The following is a 26,042-nucleotide window of genomic DNA, read 5'->3' on the forward strand; positions in this document are numbered from 1 at the left end:
TATGTCTGTGTGTATGTGTGTGTGTGCCTGTCTGTGTATATGTGTGTGTGTGTACATGTGTATGTGTGCCTGTCTGTGTATATGTGTGTGTACATGTGTATGTGTGCCTGTCTGTGTATATGTCTGTGTGTACGTGTGTGTGTGTGCCTGTCTGTGTATATGTCTGTGTGTACGTGTGTGTGTGTGTGCCTGTCTGTGTATATGTCTGTGTGTACCTGTGTATTTCTGTGTATATGTCCGTGTGCTCACTCACCAGTTTACAGAAGAGTTCGTGCAGTAGTGCTGCATCTTGGGCCATTCTGTCCGACACCTTCTCTCGCTCTGCGGGGTTTCTGCAGATGATCTTCTTCAGCATCAGTGTGCGGACGTACTCAATGATTACCAGACGCAGGCCTTCAAACAGCAGGAACTGCGGAATCAGCACACAACAGAGTCAATTACACCTCGCACCTGAGTGTTGTGTGAGATCACAAATAGTCGGCTTAACAACAGCGGGGATCATTCTCCCTTCTTATTGCATTTTTGCCACTGATTTAATTTCCTCCCTTCTCCTCTGCGAGCCTGCCGCACTTCCAGGAAGTCTTTTACATAAAATAAATAAAGAAGCTCCGAATGGCTCTGTGGGTAAATACACTGCCCGGGGTGGTGCTCACACCAGGATGGACCCAGATTTAACTCTCACTTTGTGCTGATCACAGTCAGGTGGAGCGGGGTTACTGCAATTGGGCTCTGTGCCCCTGGGCTACAGAAGGATGAATAATATAGAAGGATTAAAAAAAGCCAGAATTCTTGCTCCTGATTAATATCTAGTGATCCCTGCAATATGGTACGTGTGCGAATGTTTGTGTGTGCATGCGAGTATGTGTGCACAATTGTGTGAATGTTTAAAAGGGTGTGCGTGTGTCTGTATATCAGATCAGTCTTGGCCAGGATGCCTCTCCCCCCTCATTTAGGAATGAGTTTCTTTCCAGCAAGGGTTGTTTATTAAATTACGGACCAGTAAAGCTCAGTGTGAATTCCTGGCCCAAACAACTCTTCACTACCTGAAGGGTTCTCAAAATTCCCACATTTTTCATACCATCAACAAGGATATAACTTTTGGACTTTTATGACATGCCCGGGCTTGTTGGGTGCAGTGTGGATTGTTGCCTGAAAACCAGACAATGAGAGGAGACAGAATACGCATTCTTCCCTTTAAAACAATCAACCCAGAGAAAGACTTCATCTTACACGAAACTAAAGCCCATCAAAACCTTGCGTAAATTATCGCTACTAACTACTAAAGCAGGAAGGTAGCAATCAATGCAATTATGCAAACCCATCAATACTTCACATATACAATGGCTTTCAGTTCAAGACTAGTTACGGGGACAGGAAGCCAACAATCACCTGAAGAAGCCCACCATAATCAGACAAAGAACTAACCTTGTTTTGGATTCAGATAAGAAATTCGAAAAAAACAGTATAACTGGGCCACCAGTTACGAAGGGGGGCGGGGGGTTTTGTTTTGGAGCAGGTTCGAAGCAGTTCTGTTTTTGGAGCAGCAGTTTTGGAGCAGGTTTTAAGTTGGTTTTGGAACAGGTTTTAAACAGCAGTTTTTGGAGCAGGTTTTAAACAGCAGTTTTGGAGCAGCAACAAGGCGAAACCGCAGCCCTCCACGAAGATCGCCCACCCACAACTGCGCATTACCGCACCAACAGACTCTATCCAACTGAAGAACCTTCGCAGATTCCACAGACCAGGACCACGTGGGGACGGCAGGGCCCAGAGGACACAAAGAGCGTACCCCAAAACTGCAACCGGCTTACCTGGCTGGATTTCGAACTGTCAAGGAACCCTGGTTGGTGAGCATGATCCCTGACCTCTCCTAGTTCAATTTAGTTAGGTTCTGGGGGTGGTACAAGGGTAAGGGGATTAGTAGGGTGATTTTCCCTCGTTACGCCGCGTGATCCCCATTCTTAACTAAGTGTACTTCGTATGTCTGTATAATCTCAGTGTTATCCTAATGTTATAAGTTCATTTGTGACTTCAATAAACCCAGTTTTTTTTTCTTGCACCAAAACCAGTTGTCTGCTGCACTTTGTCACAGCCCCCAAATAAGTCCAAGGTCTAGAACCCAGGGAGTGGGAGCGATTCGGACCACTCAGAAGTCAGAGGTGAAGCTGACACACACCACCACCCCCTACACTCCCTCAGCCTGCAACCAGCTGACTTGGGTTTGGAGTTCAGAAATAAAACTGTTCATCTCAGGGAGGCGATTCAAACCTGGTCAATAGGGGCTCACCAGTGAGTGTGTGCGTGAGTCTCCCTCCATGCCTCTGCTGCTAACTTTCCCTGGGCTCCGGGGGGTGGGTCACCTCTATGGTGTTCAGCTCTACCCCAGAATATCACCCTCACAATTACACTGGGGTAACTATGACAGTGCCTTGAGATCACTTCCCTCACAGATTTGTGGGGTACAAGTGAGGAAATTATATTAGTAGCGAAATAACCTGACTTCCATATAAATTCGCCCTCCCACATATCCTTACAATTTTGGACTCGCTAGCTTCTCCCCGCTAAATAGACAGAAAAGGAATTAAAGCTATTGTTTAAGTGTTTTATAAGAAGCACTGATGATGATACTTTCCCTTTAAGCATTGCTACACCTTTAAGAAATATGAAAGATAGGGGGGAGAAAAATGTTGTTGATGTAATTGCACATTTCTGCCAGCAGGAGGCGATGTTGCACCAGGTAGAACAATTAGTGGCATTGGCTTGCACAGTTGGACGCCATGTTTGCTGTGGGCCCCACTTCTAATCTCTTACAAGCAGCTTTGATATTTTCTTGCTGAGTCAAATTGTGGGGGGGGGGGGGGGGGCGGAGGGGGGTGGGGGGTGGCGGAGGTGGTGCAGGACAGTGAGTGAAATAAGGAACTTGTCTCTCACCTGAAAGATGGGCTCCCTGATGCGGCTGAAGTAACCGTAGTATGTGTCCATGATGGTACAGATGGTGTCAATGAAATCAGAGCCACAGAGCCAGGACCCAGACAGCAACTGTAGGAAATGAGGCTGGAGGGAAGATTTGCAGTGAGTTTAATATTAAACATTGAACCTCACTTCACAATGATGATTATGGATGCTCGTTGGGATGAAAAACGTTAGGATCGGGAAATGGAACATATTCCCATTTTTTTACACCCAATGTCTGGATCAAAACACTTCCGGGGAAGGTACAGAGTAAAGCTCCCTCTACACTGTCCCAACAAACACTCCCAGATCAGGTACAACACGGGTTAGATACAGAGTAAAGCTCCCTCTACACTGTCCCATCAAACACTCCCAGGGCAGGTACAGCACAGGTTAGATACAGAGTAAAGCTCCCTCTACACTGTTCCATCAAACACTCCCAGGGCAGGTACAACGCGGGTTAGATACAGAGTAAAGCTCCCTCTACACTGTCCCATCAAACACACGCAGGGCAGGTACAGCACGGGTTAGATATAGAGTAAAGCTCCCTCTACACTGTCCCATCAAACACTCCCAGATCAGGTACAGCACAGGTTAGATACAGAGTAAAGCTCCCTCTACACTGTCCCATCAAACACTCCCAGGGCAGGTACAGCACGGGTTAGATACAGAGTAAAGCTCCCTCTACACTGTCCCATCAAACACTCCCAGGGCAGGTACAGCACGGGTTAGATACAGAGTAAAGCTCCCTCTACACTGTCCCATCAAACACTCCCAGGGCAGGTACAACACGGGTTAGATACAGAGTAAAGCTCCCTCTACACTGTCCTATCAAACACTCCCAGGGCAGGTACAACATGGGTTAGATATAGAGTAAAGCTCCCTCTACACTGTCCCATCAAACACTCCTCGGGGCAGGTACAGCGTGGGTTAGATACAGAGTAAAGCTCCCTCTACACTGTCCCATCAAACACTCCCAGGGCAGGTACAGCGTGGGTTAGATATAGAGTAAAGCTCCCTCTACACTGTCCCATCAAACACTCCTCGGGGCAGGTACAGCGTGGGTTAGATACAGAGTAAAGCTCCCTCTACACTGTCCCATCAAACACTCCCAGGGCAGGTACAGCGTGGGTTAGATATAGAGTAAAGCTCCCTCTACACTGTCCCATCAAACACTCCCAGGGCAGGTACAGCGTGGGTTAGATACAGAGTAAAGCTCCCTCTACACTGTCCCATCAAACACTCCCAGATCAGGTACAACACGGGTTAGATATAGAGTAAAGCTCCCTCTACACTGTCCCATCAAACACTCCTCGGGGCAGGTACAGCGTGGGTTAGATACAGAGTAAAGCTCCCTCTACACTGTCCCATCAAACACTCCTCGGGGCAGGTACAGCGTGGGTTAGATACAGAGTAAAGCTCCCTCTACACTGTCCCAACAATCTCAGAAGAGCCACCACCCCCCCGACTGCTCCACTTCCTACATGTCCATCATTTTGTCCACCATGAGTAGGAATCGGTTTTGTGTCACTTGGTGGAACGTTTACCCCAGTCCCATCTCCTGAAGGACCCCAACAGCCACAGACAGGGGAGACGTTGATCCCAACAGGTGGGCGTGGTGTAAATCCAGGTCCCAGTGAGGAATCAATGCTGAGATAATTCACCTTGCCCCCCCCCCCCCCCACTCTCCAGGATAGTATACTAAGTCAACAAAAAAAGATGGCAACTTCATTCTGTTTTTAAGCATATTTCACAGTAGTCTCCTGGTTGGAGAGTCACTAATACTCACTGTGGTGGGGGGGAGAGAGGGTGTGGGGTGGAGAGGCTAAGTATCCTTATCATGTTTGTTTGAAAATGATTGGGTGCCATAGTGTTTTTTTGTAATTCATTCTCAGGATGTGGGCGTCGCTGGCAAGGCCGGCATTTATTGCCCATCCCTAGTTGCCGAGTTTGATACAACTGTGTGACTTGCTAGGGCACTTCAGAGGGCAGCTGTGAGTCAACCAAGTTGGTGTAGGACTGGAGTCACATACAGACCAGACTGGGTAAGGACCCCAGGTTTTCCTTCCTTAAAGGGACATTAATGAACCAGTTGGGTTCCAACAGTTTCATGGTCACTTTTACTGATACCAGCTTTTTATTTCCAGATTTTTTAAAGCGAACTCAGTTTGAGAATTCTCAACTTCTCAAATTACTCATGTTCTCTGGATTACTAACCCAGTAACATACACACTACACTACCGTACCCAGTAATTAGACACTGGCCGTTCACCTCTAGGGCTCCAGCCCACACCAATGCTTCCAGGTTGGTACAGTACCTGTAGTTCTGAAAGCATCTCGTCTATTAGCAGCCTGCATCCTTTCTTCGTAGCTCGGTCCACTGCCGTGTCAATGGAGTGAGGTAATTTAGTGCAACAGTCACCATGGTAACCCGGGCTGCACTGCTGCTGCAGCCGTTGCACGGATCTCCTGAAACACAAGGGGGTGACGTCACTTAACGGTGCATTGCCATGTGCAAAGAGTTAGCTCCTACCCCTCCTGACTCCCGGCTCTGTGCCCTGCTCAAGTGGCCGTCTTTCATGTGTGAGCCTCAATAGTGTCAGTTGGTCATTCAAGCAGGAGGGGCATCATAGTGGACTAGATTCTCGGATTGCCCGAATATACTCGTACCTGCAAAATGCGCCGTCCAGCAGTGGTCACTGGACCAGAGGATGCCTGGTTCATTTATCAACTGCTAAGCTCAGGACCTATTGTAGCACCAATCCCCATCCCCTTGGCTGAGATCGGTCCTGGGACCTTTCTGATCTGTGGGGCTTTAGTACCAGACTGGGTACCACACTTTGGAGGATGGTAAAACCCACAGTACACATGTTTAGAGAAAAAAAGAACTTACATTTTCACCTTTCACAACCTCAGGACGCCCCAAAGCGATTTACAGACAATGAAGTACTTAAAAGTGTGATTATTGTTGTAATGTAGAAAAAGCAGCCATCAATTTGCGCACAGCAAGATCCCACCTCTGACAGTACTGAACTGAAGTGTTGGCCTAGATTTTATTCTCAACTCTCTGGAGTGAGACGTGAACCCTGACCTTCTGCCTCAGAGGTGAGAGCGCCGCCACTGAGCCCAGCTGTCAGCGTTAAGAGTTAAGGTTTCCATTCAGGAAAGGATCGCTCCCCGATGGTTCCGGATCTTTCTGGGGAAATTCCACCGGTGCTGCCTGCCCACTACCTTACACAACCGACTGTTCTTCACGTGTCGGCCAAGATGTTGGGTATTGGCGGCCTATTTGACCATGGAGAGCATTGTGTTCTCACCCAATACACGCACTTTCCAGTGGGGATCACAGGGTACTGACCAGGAGCAGGGACCGTGGGGGATTTTCGCCACTCTTCTTCTCTAGCCCTGAAGTTCAATGGTGGGCCCTACACCACTGGCTCTGTCTGAGACCAGTGAAGTCAATGGAGCCTGAGGCCTAGGCATGAGGCCTTCCTAGCTCATGTGACTTGGTACCACACTGAGTCGTGTCTTTACCAACGGAGCCTTGGGTGTGGGTGGGGAGGGGTATAACATCTCATCTTACCACCCTGCTGCCCGGTGTTTCACACAGTCAGGTTGAGTCCCAGTGTTCCGAAGTAACTGACTAATATGTAACTGTCAAGAATCATAGAATCATAGAAAACTTACAGGCGCCGAAGGAGGCCATTCGGCCCATCCTGTCCACGCCAGCCGAAAATGAGCCACTCAGTTTAATCCCAGCACTTGGTCCGTAGCCCTGCAGGTCACGGTACTTCAGGTGCACATCCAGGTACTTTTTAAATGAGTTGAGGGTTTTTGCCCCTACCACCCTTTCAGGCAGTGAGTTCCAGACCCCCACCACCCTCTGGGTGAAAATTTCTTTCCTCAACTCCCCTCTAATCCTTCTACCAATCACTTTAAATCTATGGCCCCTGGTTATTGACCCCTCCACTAAGGGAAATAGGTCCTTTCTATCCACTCTATCAAGGCCCCTCACAATTTTGTGCACCTCAACTAAATCTCCCCTCAGCCTCTTCTGTTCCAAAGAGAATAGCCCCAGCCTATCCAATCTGTCATCATAGTTAAAATTCTCCAGTCCTGGCAACATCCTCGTAAATCTCCCCCACACCCTCTCTAGTGCAATTACATCTTTCCTGTAATGTGACCACCAGAACTGTACGCAGTACTCAAGCTGTGGCCTAACCAATGTTTTATACAATTCCAGCATAACCTCCCTGCTCTTATATTCTATGCCTCGGCTAATAAAGGAAAGTATTCCATGTGCCTTCTTAACCACCTTATCTACCTGTCCTGCTACCTTCGGGGATCTGTGGACATGCACTCCAAGGTCCCTCACTTCCTCTACACCTCTCAGTATCCTCCCATTTATTGTGTATTCCCTTGTCTTGTTTGCCCTCCCCAAATGCATTACCTCACACTTCTCCGGATTGAATTCCATTTGCCACTTTTCTGCCCACCTGACCAGTCCATTGATATCTTCCTGCAGTCTACAGCTTTCCTCCTCACTATCAACTACACGGCCAATTTTTGTATCATCTGCAAATTTCTTAATCATACCCCCCACATTTAAGTCCAAATCATTGATATATATCACAAAAAGTAAGGGACCTTGTAATGAGCCCTGCGGCACCCCACCGGTAACAGCCTTCCAGTCACAAAAACACCCGTCGACCATTACCCTTTGCTTCCTGCCACTGAGCCAATTTGGATCCAACTTGCCACTTTCCCTTGGATCCCATGGGCTTTTACGTTTTTGACCAGTCTGCAATGTGGGACCTTGTCAAAAGCCTTGCTAAAATCTATGTACACTACACCAAATGGACTACCCTCATCTACCCTCCTTGTTGCCTCCTCAAAAAATTCAATCAAATTAGTCAAGACACGACCTTCCCTTAACAAATCCATGCTGACTGTCCTTGATTAATCCGTGCCTTTCTAAGTGACAGTTTATCCTGTCCCTCAGAATGGATTCCAGTAATTTGCCCAACGCCAAGGTTAGACTGACTGGCCTGTAATTACTTGGTCTATCCCTCGCTCCCAAATGATGGTCAGAGCCTCTGCTATTTCCACCCTTGCTTCTTTTAACAGCCTGGGATACATTTCATCCGGCCCTGGTGATTTATCTACTTTCAAAGATGCTAATCCCCTTAATATTTCCTCTGTCACCAAGTTTATCCCATCCAATATTTCACACTCCTCCTCCTTAACTACAATCTCTGCATCGTCCCTCTCCTTTGTGAAGACAGATGCAAAGTATTCATTAAAAACCATACCCACATCTTCTGCCTCCACACATAGTTTACCTTTTTGGTCTCTAATAGGCCCTACTCTTTCCTTAGTTATCCTCTTGCTTTTTATGTATTTATAAAACATCTTTGGGTTTTCTTTGATTTTACTTGCCAATATTTTTTCATGCCCTCTCTTTGCTTTCCTAATTTTCTTTTTAATTTCACCCCTGTACTTTTTATACTCCTCTAGGCTTTCTGTAGTATTCAGTTCTTGGTGTCTGACATAAGCTTTCCTTTTCTGCCTCATCTTACCCTGAATGACATCCAGGGGGCTCTAGATTTGGCGGCCCCACCCTTTATCTCTATGGGAACATGTTTACTCTGAACCCTCACTATCTCCCCCTTGAATGCCTCCCACTGCTCTGACACTGATTTACCTTCAAGTAGCTGTTTCCAGTCCACTTTTGCTAAATCACTTCTCAGCTTAGTAAAACTGGCCTTTCGCCAATTGAGAACTTTAACTGCTGTTCTATCTTTGTCCTTGTCCTTGTCAAGAGGAAACGACATACCTGAATGCAATACAGTTGTTGACAGCAGCCAGCAGGTACAGCAGGTAATACTTGGGCTGGGAGTCCTTCTGCTGCTCCTTCCCATAACTGATCACAGCCTCTCGGAACCTGTAGAAAGGAAAATCAGAACATAAAGATAAAAGTAGACAAGGATTAGAGAGAGTCTGGTACAGTCCCCACCACTTCCATCGTCCTTGCTTATCACGGGCAGCCACCTCTATCAGGCAAATGGAGCTAACTGTTTCCCACTATCGCAGGCATCAATTATAAAGGCATCGCTTATAATGTATTAAGCACCCTGGCTATTTCGGGGAGCTGTTTTCGTATCGTAGGCACCTGTGCACTGCACAGACTGGAAAGAAAGAGAAGGAAATATTAATAAACATTGGGCTCTATATTGGGGCCCATTGTGTAGGCGCTACACAGACTCCTAAGAACCCAAAATGGAGTCCGGAGAGCGCGCACGCCATATTGGTAAAGGAGTTTGTACACACGCGCTAACGAACGCCGGCACCATGTAAAGTCAGGAGAATATGCGGCAGATCAGTGTGCAACGCTGATTTAAAGGGACAGATACAATTTTGGAACTCAACGCTCCAGCCAACGCACTGTCTTAACCTCACACAGCTGAATGGGTCTTAAACAGCGTGGAGGACGGCCCCCACTGCCCCCAACCAGCGCTATTTAAAGGGACCACGCAGGATTTACAGGTTAGTTGCTGGATTATTGCTTCTGGCTGCTGATTCATTTGTACCTGTTTTTGGAGGCCTCCTATACTTGAATACTAGGACTTGGGGACATAGCCTAAAAATTAGAGCTTGGACGTGCAGGAGTGAAGTTAGGAAACACTGCTACACACAAAGGATGGTAGAAGTTTGGAATTCTCTTCCGCAAACGGCAGTTAATGCTAGCTCAATTGTTAATTTTCAATCTGAGATTGATAGATTTCTGTGAACCAAGGGTATTAAGGGATATGGGGCTAAGGCGGGTATATGGAGTTAGGTCACAGATCAACCATGATCTCATTGAATGGCGGAACAGGCTCGAGGGGCTAAATGGCCCACTCCTGTTCCTATGTTCCTATAATGAAGTTTCAACACTCTACAGGGAGTGGGCTGGCTGGCTGACAGGCAACAGCAAGGGCACGGGTAGAGTGGCAGGGGTGGGACAGGAATGCTGTCATCCTGAGAGAGAACAGCAGGTTCACGTTCCATGGAGCCACTGCCACTTGCTGCCTCCTGTTATGCGCCACCTTCTCCTGCAAGAAAGCAGGACGTGTGTCGGTGACTGTCCTGCAGGATGTTTGGGCGATGTGGCCGTCATGGTTGAATAGCTGCCAGTGTGTGTGACCTGTGAGTTGTGGGTGTGCGGCTTGCAACAGTGGTAATGTGTGAAGGTGAGAGGAAGCATCTGATTGGAAGAGTTGAGTACTGATTGAAAGAGTTTGTTGGTATGTGGGTGATGGGGATATAGTGCGCGGAGCAGTGCATGAGGCTAGTGGTGCAGTTGGTAGGAGATGCCACTTGACAGTTGACCTCATTCATCTTGACCACTTGAACTTCTTCCTGCACTGCATCCATGTTCGTGGTGCCATGCTCCTGGTATGGACTTTGTTCCCTACTGTCTCCCACTGCCTCAGGAGCATATGTCTGGAGGGCCTCTTGTTCCCCTGTGGATATAGGATGCCCCTTCATCCGTCCACCTCTTGCACCAAGGCCTCCAGTGCATCAGCAGAGAACCTTGGTGCACGCACTCTCGCAGGCCTGGTACAAACTCAGATCGGCAGATTGGTGAGGTCTGGCATGCAGATTGGAGGATGTGGGATTTAGTAGTGCGCAACCTTTATTCAATGTTTTAACATAACTCAACAGTTTATAAACATAGGGACGGGACTTGTATCTGTGTTTTATGTGTGCAATGTCTGATCTCCGTTCAGACTCCGTGCAGACCCGTATCTCACATTTTGCAAATATCAGAGTCCCACAAACGTTGAGCAGCCCAGTTGTTGCTCATTAAAAATTCTAGAGTTCCCATCGTCCTGTTGCACTATATTGCAGCACAGATTCACTTCCCAATTGACTTCCATCACTTCCTGCAGCCACAATACACCTCCGCTTTAAGGTGCAGGCTGCCTTTAAGTGGTGCTAGCCACTTGCGATATCTGGGCCCCCCCTGCTGGTGAGCAGCCACTCAACACCGCAGGTAGGCTGGCCGCACGCAGCAAGCAGGTAAATCACCAGGCAGCACGAGTTTTACGTGCTGCCTGCATCTCAACGACCGGGCGCAGGTTAATAGCGCCCAGCGACCCCCGCGCCCAGTTTCAGGGGTTATCCAATATAACCCCCATTCTCCTTTACATTGTATGTTTCATAGTGTCGGAATTCTTACAGCTCGGGGAAAATATTACTAATATTCTGGCAAGGAAACGAAGAATCACTTTTAATTAAAAGGAATTTTCAGCAGTTAAAGTTTCAATAACATGGACTCTCACGATTTACCGCCCATCGCTATAGCGGGTAAACCGCATTAACACCAACAGGCGTTATATAAGTGGTGGGGACTGTATCAGATTCTGAACTCACATATTGGAAAACTCACCGGGAGTCGGAGTGAAAAGCCTGCTAAACTGGTTATCCAAACATTCTCTAACTCAGGTCAGACCTTCTATAAACTGCAGATTAAAACCAGCCTGCTGCTTCCCCAGTTGGTGTATGTGTGTGTGGTCCTGATGTGTTACTGATGCACAGCCCAAGGTCTCAGGCTCAGGCCTGGTCTATGCTGAGTTAGCTGATCTCAGCTATAGTAGCAGTGGGGAAACTACAGTCAGCTTCAGCACTCCTGGGCTAGGGAGAGGAAAATCAGCCATGCTCCTGCTCCCGGTCACTATCGACCCTGCTGGGAAGTGTGTCTGAGTGTGTGTGAGTGAGCATTCAGTGACGATAGCTGAGAAGCCCTCCCCACCATGGTTGAATATACCCTGTCACTGGTTCTGCAGGATAACTGTTGACCTGTGGAATCATACCCCAGCAAAACATCAGCACCTTAAGCAGAGTGGGGGTTTGGGGAGAGGGGGGGGGAGAATTGGGTAAAATACTGAAGAACCCGGGCAATCTGCTGATTTTAATCATTCACTCAGTCAATCCAACAGGTAATAATTAACAGAACGTGTTTGCTGTTTGTTGGTGATGCTCAGCAATAGGGAGGTCACATTTAAGATACCGTGGGAGTGAATTTCCGTGGGAGAACTCCCGCTCTTGTGAAGATTCACGGAGACGCTGGAAAAATGATGTAAACAGATGAGTGGAAGAATCTCATGGGAATTCACCCTCGTGTGTGTGCTATGAAAAGTCATTTGATGCAGCGCATCCTTGGATCAGGAATATTACAGTGGGATGTAATACTGAAATGGTTTGGCTCATGACAAGAGATTTGGTCCAGTGGAATTCCAATTTGGATGAAGCATTTTGAGTGTAAGAACATAAAAGAGTTGAGCAGGAGAAAACATTGAGACTGCAATAGCTCACCTCTCCAGTGCCTTAGATCTGTTGAAATTCACTTTTCACTAAATTAATTTTATTTCCTCTGATTCCCGCTTTTCTGACTTACTGTAAAGTAATAGTCTGGGTTAACTTAGCCAAACCTTTTAATATTTTATATACTGCCATGTGATCTCCACTCCTGCTTTTTTAATCCATGTTCTACCCTGGATTCCTGTGGCTTTCAGTTTAATAAGAAGCCTTTCATGTGGAACTTTTGCCAAAATCTTCCTGAAAGTCCGAATGAAATATATCAGAGTCACTGGGGGTAGAATTTGAGCAGGGGCTCTCCTGATCTCCCGTTGAAACGGTGGCAGAAGATTGGCAGAAATCCCAGGTGTGTGAACGGCCGTTTCTCCGGGATTTCCAGTTAAGGAACTCGGGAGATCGGGAGAACACCAATAGTAATTCAACCCCAATGGCTTTAAGAAGCAGGCCAGCGGGGTGCACTTACCCGATTTGGTGAGATTGGTTATACGAGCCTCTCTTCCAAACACCCCGCCAACTTCATGCTCGGTTAGGTTTAGCTCAAAGAATATAGTTATTCATTGCCAATTCTATTGGGTCAGGAAATAGTGACTCACTTAACAGATTCTCACAAGCAAATGGCACCATTTTACCGTCACCATTTGAGCTGCCAGCCGTGCCAAGGTATGAACTGTTACTCCATTTCCTATCCTCGTGGGTTACCTGTACAGGAAGGTCTCCAGTTCCTGCAGGGCCATTGCCACGACTTGGTCCCTGAGACAATCGCCGATCACCGCTGCCACCTGGACATTCTCTTCCAGCATCTGGATGGAAAAGGACAAAGTTCGAAGGTCAAGGCAACCGTGCACGAAACATAACACAACATATAACTTGACCTCTTTCGGAAGCCGTGCCAAATGCATTGGTTTCAGCGACTGGGGTTAATATGTCCATCCACTTTAAAACTCCAGTCATTACCTCTTTTGCTAGAGTGTTGTAATCATACAGAAACCCTTGGAACTGTGGCTATTGAGTTTTTGTTTCTTCCTGCTCGGTATACACTTGTAGACTTCAGTCTAATAGCTCAGTGCGTAAATGTATCACAGGTTGAGGTAAAGGTCCACACAGACCAGGAAGTCCCCATCTCTTTTTCTTAATTCATTCTCGGGATATGGTCAACGTGGTATGGCCGGCATTTATTGCCCATCCCTCATTGCCCTTGTGAAGGTGGTGGTGAGCCGCCCTCTTGAACTGCTGCAGTCCGTGTGGTGAAGGTTCTCCCACAGTGCTGTTAGGAAGGGAGTTCCAGGATTTTGACTTGGGGACAATGAAGGAATGGCGATATATTTCCAAGCCGGGATGGTTTGTGACTTGGAGGGGAACGTGGAGTTGGTGGAGTTCCCATGCATCTGCTGCCCTTGTCCTTCTAAGTGGTGAAGGTCACGGGTTTGAGAGGTGCTGTCGATCCCCATCAGTTCACTTATCTCTTGAGAGAGTGGTGTGGGTGTCACAATTGGTATCAATGTCTCTGGGATAGGAAGGGAGAAAAAATCAGCCAGGGTTCCCGCTCCCGATCCCTATCTAGCGACCCCTTGCTGTATACGGACATTTGGTGAGGATAGGGCTGGCTCAGCTGTGCTGCCCACCATGGTGAAATAGCCTGTTGAATCTCACCATCCAGCCTCACCCATTAAGAATGGCTACTTGGACGAAGTGCAGGAAGGTGGCTGACAGTAATGGGACTTGGCCCCAGCCTGAGTCCGCAACTTAAAGAAAGAACTTGCATTTATATAGCGTCTTTTGCAACCTCTGGACCTCTCAAAGCTCTTCACAGTCAATGAAGTACTTTTGAAGTGTAGTTACTGAGGTAATGTAGGAAACACAGCAGCCAATTTGCAAGGTCCCACAAACAGCAATGAGATAATATTTTTGATGTGTTGGTTGAGGGATAAATGTTCATCAGGACACCCTGCTCTTCTCCAAATAGATCTTACATCTCATCCGAAAGACGGCATCTCCAACAGTGCAGCACTCCACTGAAGCGTAGGCCTAAATTGTGTGCTCAAAGTCTCTGGAGTGGGGCTTAAACCCACAAACCTTTTAACTCAGAGGCGAGAGTGCTACCCCACTGAGCCATGGCCAACACCACAGGTCTTCGGGAGAGGCAAGGAAAGAAAAAAAAGTGAGAAGAGAAAAAAAAGATTTGGCCTTGAATTTCAAATGTCGTTTGCAGTGGGGCCTGAGAGATCTTGGCTGCCTCTAATTGTCAGTGTGTCATTGTGTCTGGAAAAGGGTTTGAGAACCTGTGTAGAAAGAGGAGGTTTCAAAACCGGTTCAATGTGGATATCGAATGAACAGGACCTGTAATTTGGTGCTTCACGAGGTTGGATATGTGTTCAGACTAACACAGTTGAGAATGTTTTCTTCCTTCTCATGGGGCTCGCTGTCTCTCTGTGAAGCTATGGCTGAAAGTCGCAGCTCACCACGCACAAACATTACAAGTCTCAGTGTATCCGGGCTGACGTTTGATCATTTGTGCCGGAGGGCGGCTTGGCGCCAAATTTCCAGGCGAGCCTGCGGATTGTCCAGTCCCACCGGTCTGGAACGCGCAGTTGGGAGGCTTTTCCTGCAGCACCGGGGATCTGGAGCTGGCAACAGGCGTTGTGGTATCTTCCCGGATAGATGGGAACTTTGTCGGGGAGCCATATATGGCCCCGTGCCTTGTCTCCCAGCGGACTGGGAGTTTGAGTGTGTCACAGCACAAAGTGAGTATTCACAGAAAATACCATACCGTATTTTATAGTTCAAAATTGCCAGTCCGAGGCAGCCATTTTATCTCGGACTCCACTCTCCGGTGACATCACGAGTGAAGGCAATGGATTGTGGGAAGCCTGCTCCAATACTGACGTCACAGAGGGAGAAACTTTGCATAAAATGACTATGCCCAGATTGGCTGCGACTAGTCATCTGAAAGGGAGAGAGATCCTGGGAAGGTTCAGTCCCTGGGAAGGCCTTAGGTCTGATGCCATTACATTGGCTGCCATGGTAACCATGTGCTGCAGTGCAAATGCTTTTAATTCAGTTCTTTTGAAATAAATTTGGGCCTGAGTTTAATTGAAAAGGAGCCCCTCCAAATTCCTTCCCTCCGTACCCTTCCCCCAGCTCCCCTGACAGAAGGCATAGGAGAGTGAGGACCCATGGTCTAGGAGTATTGTAGGGAGTTACCGATGCTTGTCAGTACTAACAGTAAGGAGATGAGAAATGTGGAGTGGTTTAGGGGATCTAAAACAGTCTGTTCCCTAGTTGGTTCCTCAACATACTGATCTAAAAAACCATCTCGTATACATTCCAGGAATTCATCCTCCACAGTATTAGTGCTAATTTGGTTTGTCTAATCTATATGTAGATTAAAGTCCCCCATGATTACTGTATTACCCTTGTTACAAGCACTTCTAATTTCCTGCTTTATACCGTGCCCTACATTACCACTACTGTTTGATGGCCTATAAACAACTCCCACCAATGTTTTCTGTCCCTTGCTGTTTCTTAGCTCCACCCAAGCTGATTCTATATCTTGATCTTCTGAGCAAAGATCCTTTCTCACTATTGTACTGATCTCATCCTCTATTTACAGCGCTCTCCCACCTCCTTTTCCTTTTTGCCTGTTCTTCCTAAATGTCGAATATCCTTGAATATTCAGTTCCCAGCCTTGGTCACCCTGCAGCCACATCTCCGTAATGGCAATTAGACCATACCCATTCACTTCTATTTGTGCCGTCAATTCATCTACCTTGTTGCGAATGCTGTGTGCATTCAGATAAAGTGCCTTTAATTTTGCCTTTTTAACATTTTTCCTTATTGTGGGAAGCCTGCTCCATTGCTGACGTCACAGAATGAGAACCTTCACATAAAATGTCTGTACCCAGAGTGGCTGCGACCAGTCACCTGAAAGGGAGAGAGATCCTGGGAAGGTTCAGTCCCTGGGAAGGCCTTAGGTCTGATGCCATTACATTGGTTGCCATGGTGCTGCAGTGCAAATGCTTTCAATTCAGTTCTTTTGAAATAAATGTGGGCCTGTGTTTAATTGAAAAGGAGCCCCTCCAAATTCCTTCCCTCCATACCCCTCCCCCAGCTCCCCTGTAGCACAGGCCACAGCAGTGGTCAGCAACCCAGGCCAAAGGCCAGAGGTCATAGTGTGAGGACACAAACCGAGCATTCCTCAAGCTGCCCTCTCTGCTGTCAGCCGAGGCTCAGATGGTAGCACTCTCACCTCTGAGTCAGAAGGTCATGGGTTCAAGTCCCACTTCAGACACTTAAGTACAAAATCTAGGCTGACACTCCAGCGCATTACTGAGGGAGTGCTGCACTGTCGGAGGTGCTGTCTTTCAGATGAGATGTTAAACTGAGGCCTGTCTGAGCTTTGTGGAGGTCTGTGACTGGGGGGGATCAGGGATGAGAATCTTGTTCTGAAGCAGCCTTCTCCTTCATGTAGGGCCACCCTTCCTTGCTGCTGCTGTTCCTTTTTAGCAAGGAGATGTAACCCCCTCCCCTCAGAAAATGGCATGAGCAGCAGCAGCCCTTCAGTGACTGCTGGCACCCAGTGCCCCATGGCGCTCCCAGTGCCTCAGGCTCTGAAGTATATAAATGAGCTGGCCTCACATTATGGTGCTGCCCTTCCACTGACCTGGGTCACTATCACCGGCAGGCTGGAGTGACAGTAGCCCTCATGGTCAGACTCGGGCTCCTCCTCTCTGTACCAGTCGTTCACCTCGGCTTCCAGCGCTTTCTGCATCCAGTCCGACAGCGTGACCTGGAATGAAGAAACAATGGAAATCAAGGGCTGGATTCATTTCAATTAACTCAAACTCTGTTGACTTTTTTTGGCTATGTTCTCCCATTTTAGACATCACTCTATGTAACGCTCTGCTTCCAACAGACAGGGCAAGTGACCTGACCTGGCCTTGCCTCTCATGTAGGGCTCAGCCTGGGCTGGATGTACAAAGGTCCAGCCTGGGCCGGTTGTACACGGGCTCAGCCTGGGCTGGTTGTACATGGGTTCAGCCTGGGCCGGTTGTACACGGGCCCAGCCCGGTCTAGTTGTACACGGGCTCAGCCTGGTCTGGTTGTACACGGGCTCACCCTGGGCTGGTTGTACACGGGCACGGCCTGGGCTGGTTGTACACGGGCACGGCCTGGGCTGGTTGTACACGGGCTCAGCCTGGGCTGGTTGTACACGGGCTCAGCCTGGTCTAGTTGTACACGGGCTCAGCCTGGGCTGGTTGTACACGGGCACAGCCTGGTCCGGTTGTACACGGGCACAGCCTGGTCTAGTTGTACACAGGCTCAGCCTGGGCTAGTTGTACACGGGCTCAGCCTGGTCCGGTTGTACACGGGCACAGCCTGGTCTAGTTGTACACGGGCTCAGCCTGGTCCGGTTGTACACGGGCACAGCCTGGGCTGGTTGTACACGGGCTCAGCCTGGTCCGGTTGTACACGGGCACAGCCTGGTCTAGTTGTACACGGGCACAGCCTGGTCCGGTTGTACACGGGCTCAGCCTGCCTGGTCCGGTTGTACACGGGCACAGCCTGGTCCGGTTGTACACGGGCACAGCCTGGTCCGGTTGTACACGGGCTCAGCCTGGTCCGGTTGTACACGGGCTCAGCCTGGTCCGGTTGTACACGGGCTCAGCCTGGTCTGGTTCCACAATGACCTGTTTAATATAGCGAGTTGGAGGCCGAGGCTTTGAACCTGTTTCTCCTATGGTGAGAGGCTGGTCATTGAAACCAGGTCACCTAGTCTCTGCTCAGATGGAGATGTCCTCAGCGGAACAACCTCTGCCATGTTTCGAGAGCAGTGTAAGGCACTAGGTGGTAGACCTAGCAACATCGATGGGTGACATTTCAATTAGACATCACTGTAAGGACCACAAGTTCCCTAAATTGGACGGCTGGTCAATGTAAGATAATCTATACCTGGCATGAGAAGTCACTGGCACATTCGGCAACTAATATCAACCTGATAGACTTTTTTGATGAGGTAGCAGAGAGGGTAGATGAGGGCAATGCAGTTGATGTGGTGTATATGGACTTTCAAAAGGCATTTGATGAAGTGTCGCATGATAGGCTTATCATCAAGATTGCGGCCCATAGAATAAAAGGGGGCAGTAGCAACATGGATACAGAATTGGCTAAGTGACAGGGAAGAGAGAGTAGTGGTGAACGGTTGTTTTTCAAACTGGAGGGAGGTGTACAGTGGTGCTCCCCAGGGGTCATACTGGGACCACTGCTTTTCTTGATATATATTAATGACATGGACCTGGGTGTACAGGGCACAATTTCAAAATTTGCAGATGACACAAAACTTGGAAGGATAGTGAACAGTGAGGAGGATAGTGATAATGAGAGGATATAGACAGGCTGGTGACATGGGCAGGCACGTGGCAGATGAAATTTAACTTCTAACTACCCTTCCAAGTTTTGTGTCATCTGCAGAAAAATGCAAAGTGATACATTTCGGTAGGAAGAACAAGGAGAGGCAACATAAACTAGAGAGCACAATTCTAAAAGGGGTGCAGGAACAGAGAGATCTGGGGGTATATGTGCACAAATCATTGAAGGTGGCAGGGCAGGTTGAGAAAGCGGTTAAAAAAGCAAACGGGATCCTGGGCTTTATAAATAGAGGCATAGAGTACAAAAGTATGGAAGTCATGATGAACCTTTATAAAACACTGGTTCGGCCACAACTGGAGTATTGTGTCCAGTTCTGGGCACCGCACTTTAGGAAAGATGTGAAGGCCTTAGAGAGGGTGCAGAAGAGATTTACTAGAATGATTCCAGGGATGAGGGACTTTAGTTACGTGGATAGACTGGAGAAGCTGGGGTTGTTCTCCTTGGAACAGAGAAGGTTGTGAGGAGATTTGATAGAGATATTCAAAATCATGAAGGGTCGAGACAGAGTAGATAGAGAGAAACTGTTCCCATTGGCGGAAGGGTCAAGGACCAGAGGACATAGATTTAAGGTGATTGGCAAAAGAACCAAAGGTGAGATGAGGAAAAACGTTTTTACACAGCGAGTGGATAGGATCTGGAATGCACTGCCTGAGGGGGTGATGGAGGCAGATTCAATCACGGCCTTCAAAAGGGAACTGGATAAGTACTTGAAAGGAAAAAATGTGCAGGGCTACGGGGATAGGGCGGGGGAGTGGGACTAGCTGGATTGCTCTTGCATAGAGCCGGCACGGACTCGATGGGCTGAATGGTCTCGTTCTGTGCTGTCGCCTTTCTATGATTCTATGATTTCATAGTTACCAGACATGCTAAAGACATCTAGAAGCGGAATTACTGCACTAACTGGAACCACCACATTCCATGGGGGTGTAATTGGTCTTAGGCAGCAGTACAAGACAGGCGATCGTGAATTGACGGCCTGTATCACATTCCACATGATTTTCTTCTCCACTGATTTCTAAATCCCACCCCCACCCCCCACCCGGACTAATTTCAGCCACAATGAATAACTGAAAATTGAAAATGGGAATTTAATTGGACTAGATTCAGAATCTTAGATCGAGCAGCATAGCAGGGTCTGTCTATGAGAATGATCAAATGAAAAGGAGGCAGTCAAAAGAATTCCAACTAAATGATGAAGCCTCATGGAGTAGTTCGGGAGTGGGAATGGCTCCAGCCAAGTTTACATCTCCTCACACCTCTACTGAGTAAATGTTTTACTCAGGGTAATGTGCCTGGTGTGTTAATTTCTGCATTTCTCTATGTGGTGTGTGCAGACACACTCATTCACACTCACTCATGCACACATACTCACAAGCATCCACACACACACACACACACATGCTCAAACACACACACACACACATGCTCAAACACACACACACACACACGCATGCTCAAACACACACATACACACACACACACACGCAGCACGAGTGCATGTGTATATTTTTGTCAATTTTGTGCTGAGGCATAGAACACTTTCTGACTTCAGGCATGAAGCATCAGCTCAGGCATAGTATGGTTGGACACAATAACGCCCCTCTTCATCACCCACACTCCTGTACCAGTGTGGCCTTTCCATTTGCCAACCCGGCCACCTTTGTGGCCTCTGTGAAAATTAATGCCCAGGCTAGAGGCAGCGGTGTGTGCTGTGCATCCCACCCACTGGGAATCAGGTGGAGACTAATTTGCATTTGACAGAAAGACTGGGCAGAGAGGGAGAGAGGCAGGGTGAGAGATACAGAGACTGAGAGACTTTGTCATAATGACGTTTGTGTGAACTACTGATTACACTCAGATTTTGTATCTGTCCTTTCGTCCCACAAATTGAAACATGACAAATATTTCTGGGACATATGTCACCGACAACTATGAAAATGGGCAAGGGTGAAATGAAAGCCAGGAAACTGTTTGTTAAACTTGCATTGGTGAAAAGTATCTGATTTATAGCAGGTTAGTGTTCATTAAAACAAAGGTTTTAGAAATCTGGAACTCTCTGCCCCAAAAGGCTGTGGATGCTGGGGGACAATTGGAGCTTTCAAGTCCAAGATCGATAGATTTTTGTTGGGTAAGGGTATCAAGGGATATGGAGCATAGGTGGGAGTTGAGGTACAGGTCAGCCATGATCTAGCTGAATGGAGGAGCAGGCTCGAGGGGCTGAATGGTCTACTCCTGTTTCTATGTTAAAATACAATGGCTTGGATTTTAACTTGGAGCCGGGAAGAGAGCGGGGTGGGGGTGGGGGCCAAACCCGGAAGTGATGTTGATGGGTCGGAATCTGCAATCGCAACTTAATTGAAGGATAAAAATGTTACTTCCGAGTTTCGTGCCCAGCAGGCAGATTGAGAGGCTGACAGCCTGTCGGGTGGGAAAGCAGTCGGGGAGAGATCAGAGTCTTCGGGGTTTGGAATGGGGAGGTCGGGGAGTGATCGGGATCTTTGGGGGTTGGACGAGAGGGTTGGGGAGAGATCGGGAACTTTGGGGGTTGGAGGAGGGGGTCCGGGAGACCGTTGGGGAGGTGAGAAGTCAGAGGTCATTGGGGAGGTGAGCAGTCTGAGATCGTTGGGGAGGTGAGAGGTCAGAGATCATTGGGGAGGTAAGAGGTCAGAGATCGTTGGGGAGGTAGAGGACGGAGATTGTTGGGGGTGGTGAGCAGTTGGAGATCGTTGGGGAGGTGAGAGGTCGGAGATCATTGGGGAGGTGAGAGTTCGGAGATCGTTGGGTGGGTGAACAGTTGGAGATTGTTGGGGAAGTGAGAGGTCAGAGATCGTTGGGGAGGTGAGAGGTCGGAGATCGTTGGGGAGGTGAGAGTTCGGAGATCGTTGGGTGGGTGAACAGTTGGAGATTGTTGGGGAAGTGAGAGGTCAGAGATCGTTGGGGAGGTGAGAGGTCAGAGATCGTTGGGGAGGTGAGAGTTCGGAGATCGTTGGGTGGGTGAACAGTTGGAGATTGTTGGGGAAGTGAGCAGTCAGAGATTGTTGGGGAGGTGAGAGGTCAGAGATCGTTGGGTGGGTGAACAGTTGGAGATTGTTGGGGAAGTGAGCAGTCAGAGATCGTTGGGGAGGTGAGAGGTCAGAGATCATTGGGGAGGTAAGAGGTCAGAGATCGTTGGGGAGGTAGAGGACGGAGATTGTTGGGGGGGGTGAGCAGTTGGAGATCGTTGGGGAGGTGAGAGGTCGGAGATCGTTGGGGAGGTGAGAGTTCGGAGATCGTTGGGTGGGTGAACAGTTGGAGATTGTTGGGGAAATGAGCAGTCAGAGATTGTTGGGGAGGTGAGAGGTCAGAGATCGTTGGGTGGGTGAATGGTCGGAGATCTTTGGGGAGGTGAGAGCTCGGAGATTGTTGGGGAGGTGACAGGTTGGAGATCGTTGGGGTGGTGAGAAGTGAGACATTGTTTGGGGGGGTGGGGGGGTCGGCCAATCGCGGGAGTCCGAATGCGGCAGGTAGGCTTGTTGGGCCTGGAGGGAACACTCCTGCTCCTCCTAGTCCACAAGCAGTGCAATAAAGGAGCTGGAGGTGTTAAATTTAAAGGTCAGTAAAATTCAATTTAAAAAGACCTAATTAACATCTCATAAGGACGTTAACTGATGCTATAACCACTTGCCAGCCTGAACTAATTAAGGTCCCAACTGCGGTGAGTAGATTACCTCAATGCATCTAAACGCGCCCTGATTAAACCCGGAAGTGGGCGGGTTGGGGTCGCGCTCGAAAAATCAAATATTTTAACTACCCACCCATCACCAACCCACCCGTTCTTGAGGGTTAAAATCCCTCCCCCACCCCCGACTTCAAGGAAACACGTTCGACTCAGTGTGAGTGAAACCTCCACACTACCAGTACAGCACGAGGGCCTGACCCAATCAGCTTGGCAGCAGCCATGTTACTGGGATGTTGCTAACTGGGTAAGTGAAAAGGGAGGGGGATTCAGTGTTGGCATTCGACAGGGCGGTGGGTCAAACTGCTCTGCATGGCACCCGTCCCCTCTGCACTACTCCGATCCATTGCCAGGGTTTTACAATCCACGTACTGAGTTTGATCCTGTTATCTGTTCGCTGTCCATGACAAACAGGAGTCTGATTTCGGACAGGAGCTCATTAAAATGGCAACCTCCTCCTTCCGCCACTGTATGACGGCTGTAAGAGGCCGGGACGCTGATGGGGACGGACAAGGAGATGACCGAGGGGCTGGGCAGCATGCTGGGGAGGGATTCGTGGGGATCGGGAGTTTGTGAAACAGCCTGTGCTGGGGGGTCTCTCAAGCTCTGCAGCAACTGTCTTGTTGTACCCCAATGTTCTCCCCTCCTCTCCTGGTGTCACTGACTCTTGCTGGGGTCAGGTTCTAAGGGTCTGGTTTCTAGGGAGACCCCCTGTACCACTCCAGTTCTACTTATGTACATCTTGTTTTGTATCCGTTGAATTCATTCCAGGAATTTAACTGGATTTATTTCAAGTTAATAATTCAAGGAAATTAATGTTACATTTCTGAAGTATCCACACAGTCTCCATAGATGGAATTTATCAGCAAGGTCACTGATTCGTAGTTTTCATGGGAAAACAGATTATATCGTAGAATATCATTCCCTGGAAAAACTCCTGGAATCCCGTATAACTAATCAAAATTTGATTTATTCATTCATGGTGAATGTTCATCTGTATTCTCTTCAGAACCCATGGCCTGTGTACGTGTCGAGCCGAGTTTTGCAAGATTTCAGTTGTCACGAAGAGCAAATCCAGTTTTACCAAAGCCCAATCCCGTCCCCAGTCGATGCCCACACTCACACACAGTTCCATCCCAATCCTGTCCCCACTCGATGCCCACACTCACACACAGTTCCACCCAATCCTGTCCCCACTCGATGCCCACACTCACACAGTTCCACCCAATCCCGTCCCCACTCGATGCCCACACTCACACACAGTTCCATCCCAATCCTGTCCCCACTCGATGCCCACACTCACACACAGTTCCATCCCAATCCCGTCCCCAATCGATGCCCACACTCACACACAGTTCCACCCCAATCCCGTCCCCACTCGATGCCCACACTCACACACAGTTCCACCCCAATCCCGTCCCCACTCGATGCCCACACTCACACACAGTTCCACCCCAATCCTGTCACCAATCAATGCCCACACTCACACACAGTTCCAGTCCAATACCGTCCCCACTCGATGCCCACACTCACACACAGTTCCACCCCAATCCTGTCACCAATCAATGCCCACACTCACACACAGTTCCATCCCAATCCTGTCCCCACTCGATGCCCACACTCACACACAGTTCAACCCCAATCCCGTCCCCACTCGATGCCCACACTCACACACAGTTCCACCCAATCCTGTCCCCACTCGATGCCCACACTCACACACAGTTCCACCCAATCCTGTCCCCACTCGATGCCCACACTCACACACAGTTCCATCCCAATCCCGTCCCCAATCGATGCCCACACTCACACACAGTTCCACCCCAATCCCGTCCCCACTCGATGCCCACACTCACACACAGTTCCACCCCAATCCCGTCCCCACTCGATGCCCACACTCACACACAGTTCCACCCCAATCCTGTCACCAATCAATGCCCACACTCACACACAGTTCCAGTCCAATACCGTCCCCACTCGATGCCCACACTCACACACAGTTCCACCTCAATCCTGTCACCAATCAATGCCCACACTCACACACAGTTCCATCCCAATCCTGTCCCCAATCGATGCCCACACTCACACACAGTTCCATCCCAATCCTGTCCCCAATTGATGCCCACACTCACACACAGTTCCATCCCAATCCTGTCCCCAATCGATGCCCACACTCACACACAGTTCCATCCCAGTCTTGTCACCACTCGATGCCCACACTCACACACAGTTCCATCCCAACCCCATCCCCACTCGATGCCCACACTCACACACAGTTCCATCCCAATCCCATCCCCAACTGATGCCCACACTCACACACAGTGAATGGTTACCAGTGTGATACCATCCCATGGTTACTAGTGTTATACCACTCGATGGTTACCAGTCTGATACATCCCATGGTTACCGGTGTGATACCATCCCATGGTTACCGGTGTGATACCATCCCATGGTTACCAGTGTGATACCATCCCATGGTTACCAGTTTGATACCATCCCATGGTTACCGGTGTGATACCATCCCATGGTTACCAGTCTGATACATCCCATGGTTACCAGTGTGATACCATCCCTTGGTTACCAGTGAGATACCATCCCATGGTTACCAGTGAGATACCATCCCACGGTTACCAGTATGATATCATCCCACGGTTACCAGTATGATATCATCCCACGGTTACCAGTATGATATCATCCCACGGTTACCAGTATGATACCATCCCACGGTTACCAGTGAGATACCATCCCACGGTTACCAGTGAGATACCATCCCACGGTTACCAGTGAGATACCATCCCACGGTTACCAGTGAGATACCATCCCACGGTTACCAGTGAGATACCATCCCATGGTTACCAGTGAGATACCATCCCATGGTTACCAGTGAGATACCATCCCTTGGTTACCAGTGAGATACCATCCCACGGTTACCAGTGAGATACCATCCCATGGTTACCAGTGAGATACCATCCCATGGTTACCAGTGAGATACCATCCCATGGTTACCAGTGAGATACCATCCCTTGGTTACCAGTGAGATACCATCCCACGGTTACCAGTGAGATACCATCCCATGGTTACCAGTGAGATACCATCCCATGGTTACCAGTGAGATACCACTGCATGATTATCACTGTGATATAATTACAAAGAATGACATAGTATCTACAGCATAGAAACGGGTCACTTGCCCCAACTGGTCTATGCCGACATTTATGCTCCACACGAGCCTCCTCCAAACACTCTTCATCTAACCCTATCAGCATAACCTTCTATTCCTTTCTCCCTCATGTGCTTATCTAGCTTCCCCTTAACTGTATCTATGCTATTCACCTCAGCTACTCCTTATGGTAGCGCGTTCCACGTTCTTACCACTCTTTAGGTAAAGAAGTTTCTCCTGAATTCCTATTAGATTTATTGGTGACCATATTTATGGTCCCTAGTTTTGGTCTCCCCTACAAGTGGAAACATCTTCTCTCCGCCTACCCTGTCAAACCCTTTCAGAATTTTAATGGCCTTTATTAGGTCACTCCTTAGCCTTCTCTTTTCTACAGAAAAGAGCCCCAGCCTTTCCTGATCAGTATATCCTCTC

At 48.5% G+C, this 26,042-nt stretch overlaps 1 protein-coding gene across 1 annotated transcript in view; it reads right to left on the bottom strand.

Moving 5' to 3' along the window:
• exoc3l1 (exocyst complex component 3-like 1) overlaps positions 1–26,042 on the bottom strand; it is a 68,696-nt gene that overhangs the window by 16,640 nt on the left and 26,014 nt on the right. Inside the window, exons 5-10 of the mRNA XM_067997660.1 lie at positions 16,973–17,098; positions 13,012–13,112; positions 8,786–8,893; positions 5,268–5,418; positions 2,929–3,051; positions 254–409 (exon numbers count right to left, since the gene is read on the bottom strand). Coding sequence (XP_067853761.1) covers positions 254–409; positions 2,929–3,051; positions 5,268–5,418; positions 8,786–8,893; positions 13,012–13,112; positions 16,973–17,098 — 765 coding nt within the window. The remainder of the gene's footprint in view (positions 1–253; positions 410–2,928; positions 3,052–5,267; positions 5,419–8,785; positions 8,894–13,011; positions 13,113–16,972; positions 17,099–26,042) is intronic.

This window comes from Heptranchias perlo, chromosome 16 (assembly GCF_035084215.1).
Source record: "Heptranchias perlo isolate sHepPer1 chromosome 16, sHepPer1.hap1, whole genome shotgun sequence".
Taxonomy (NCBI): domain Eukaryota; kingdom Metazoa; phylum Chordata; class Chondrichthyes; order Hexanchiformes; family Hexanchidae; genus Heptranchias; species Heptranchias perlo.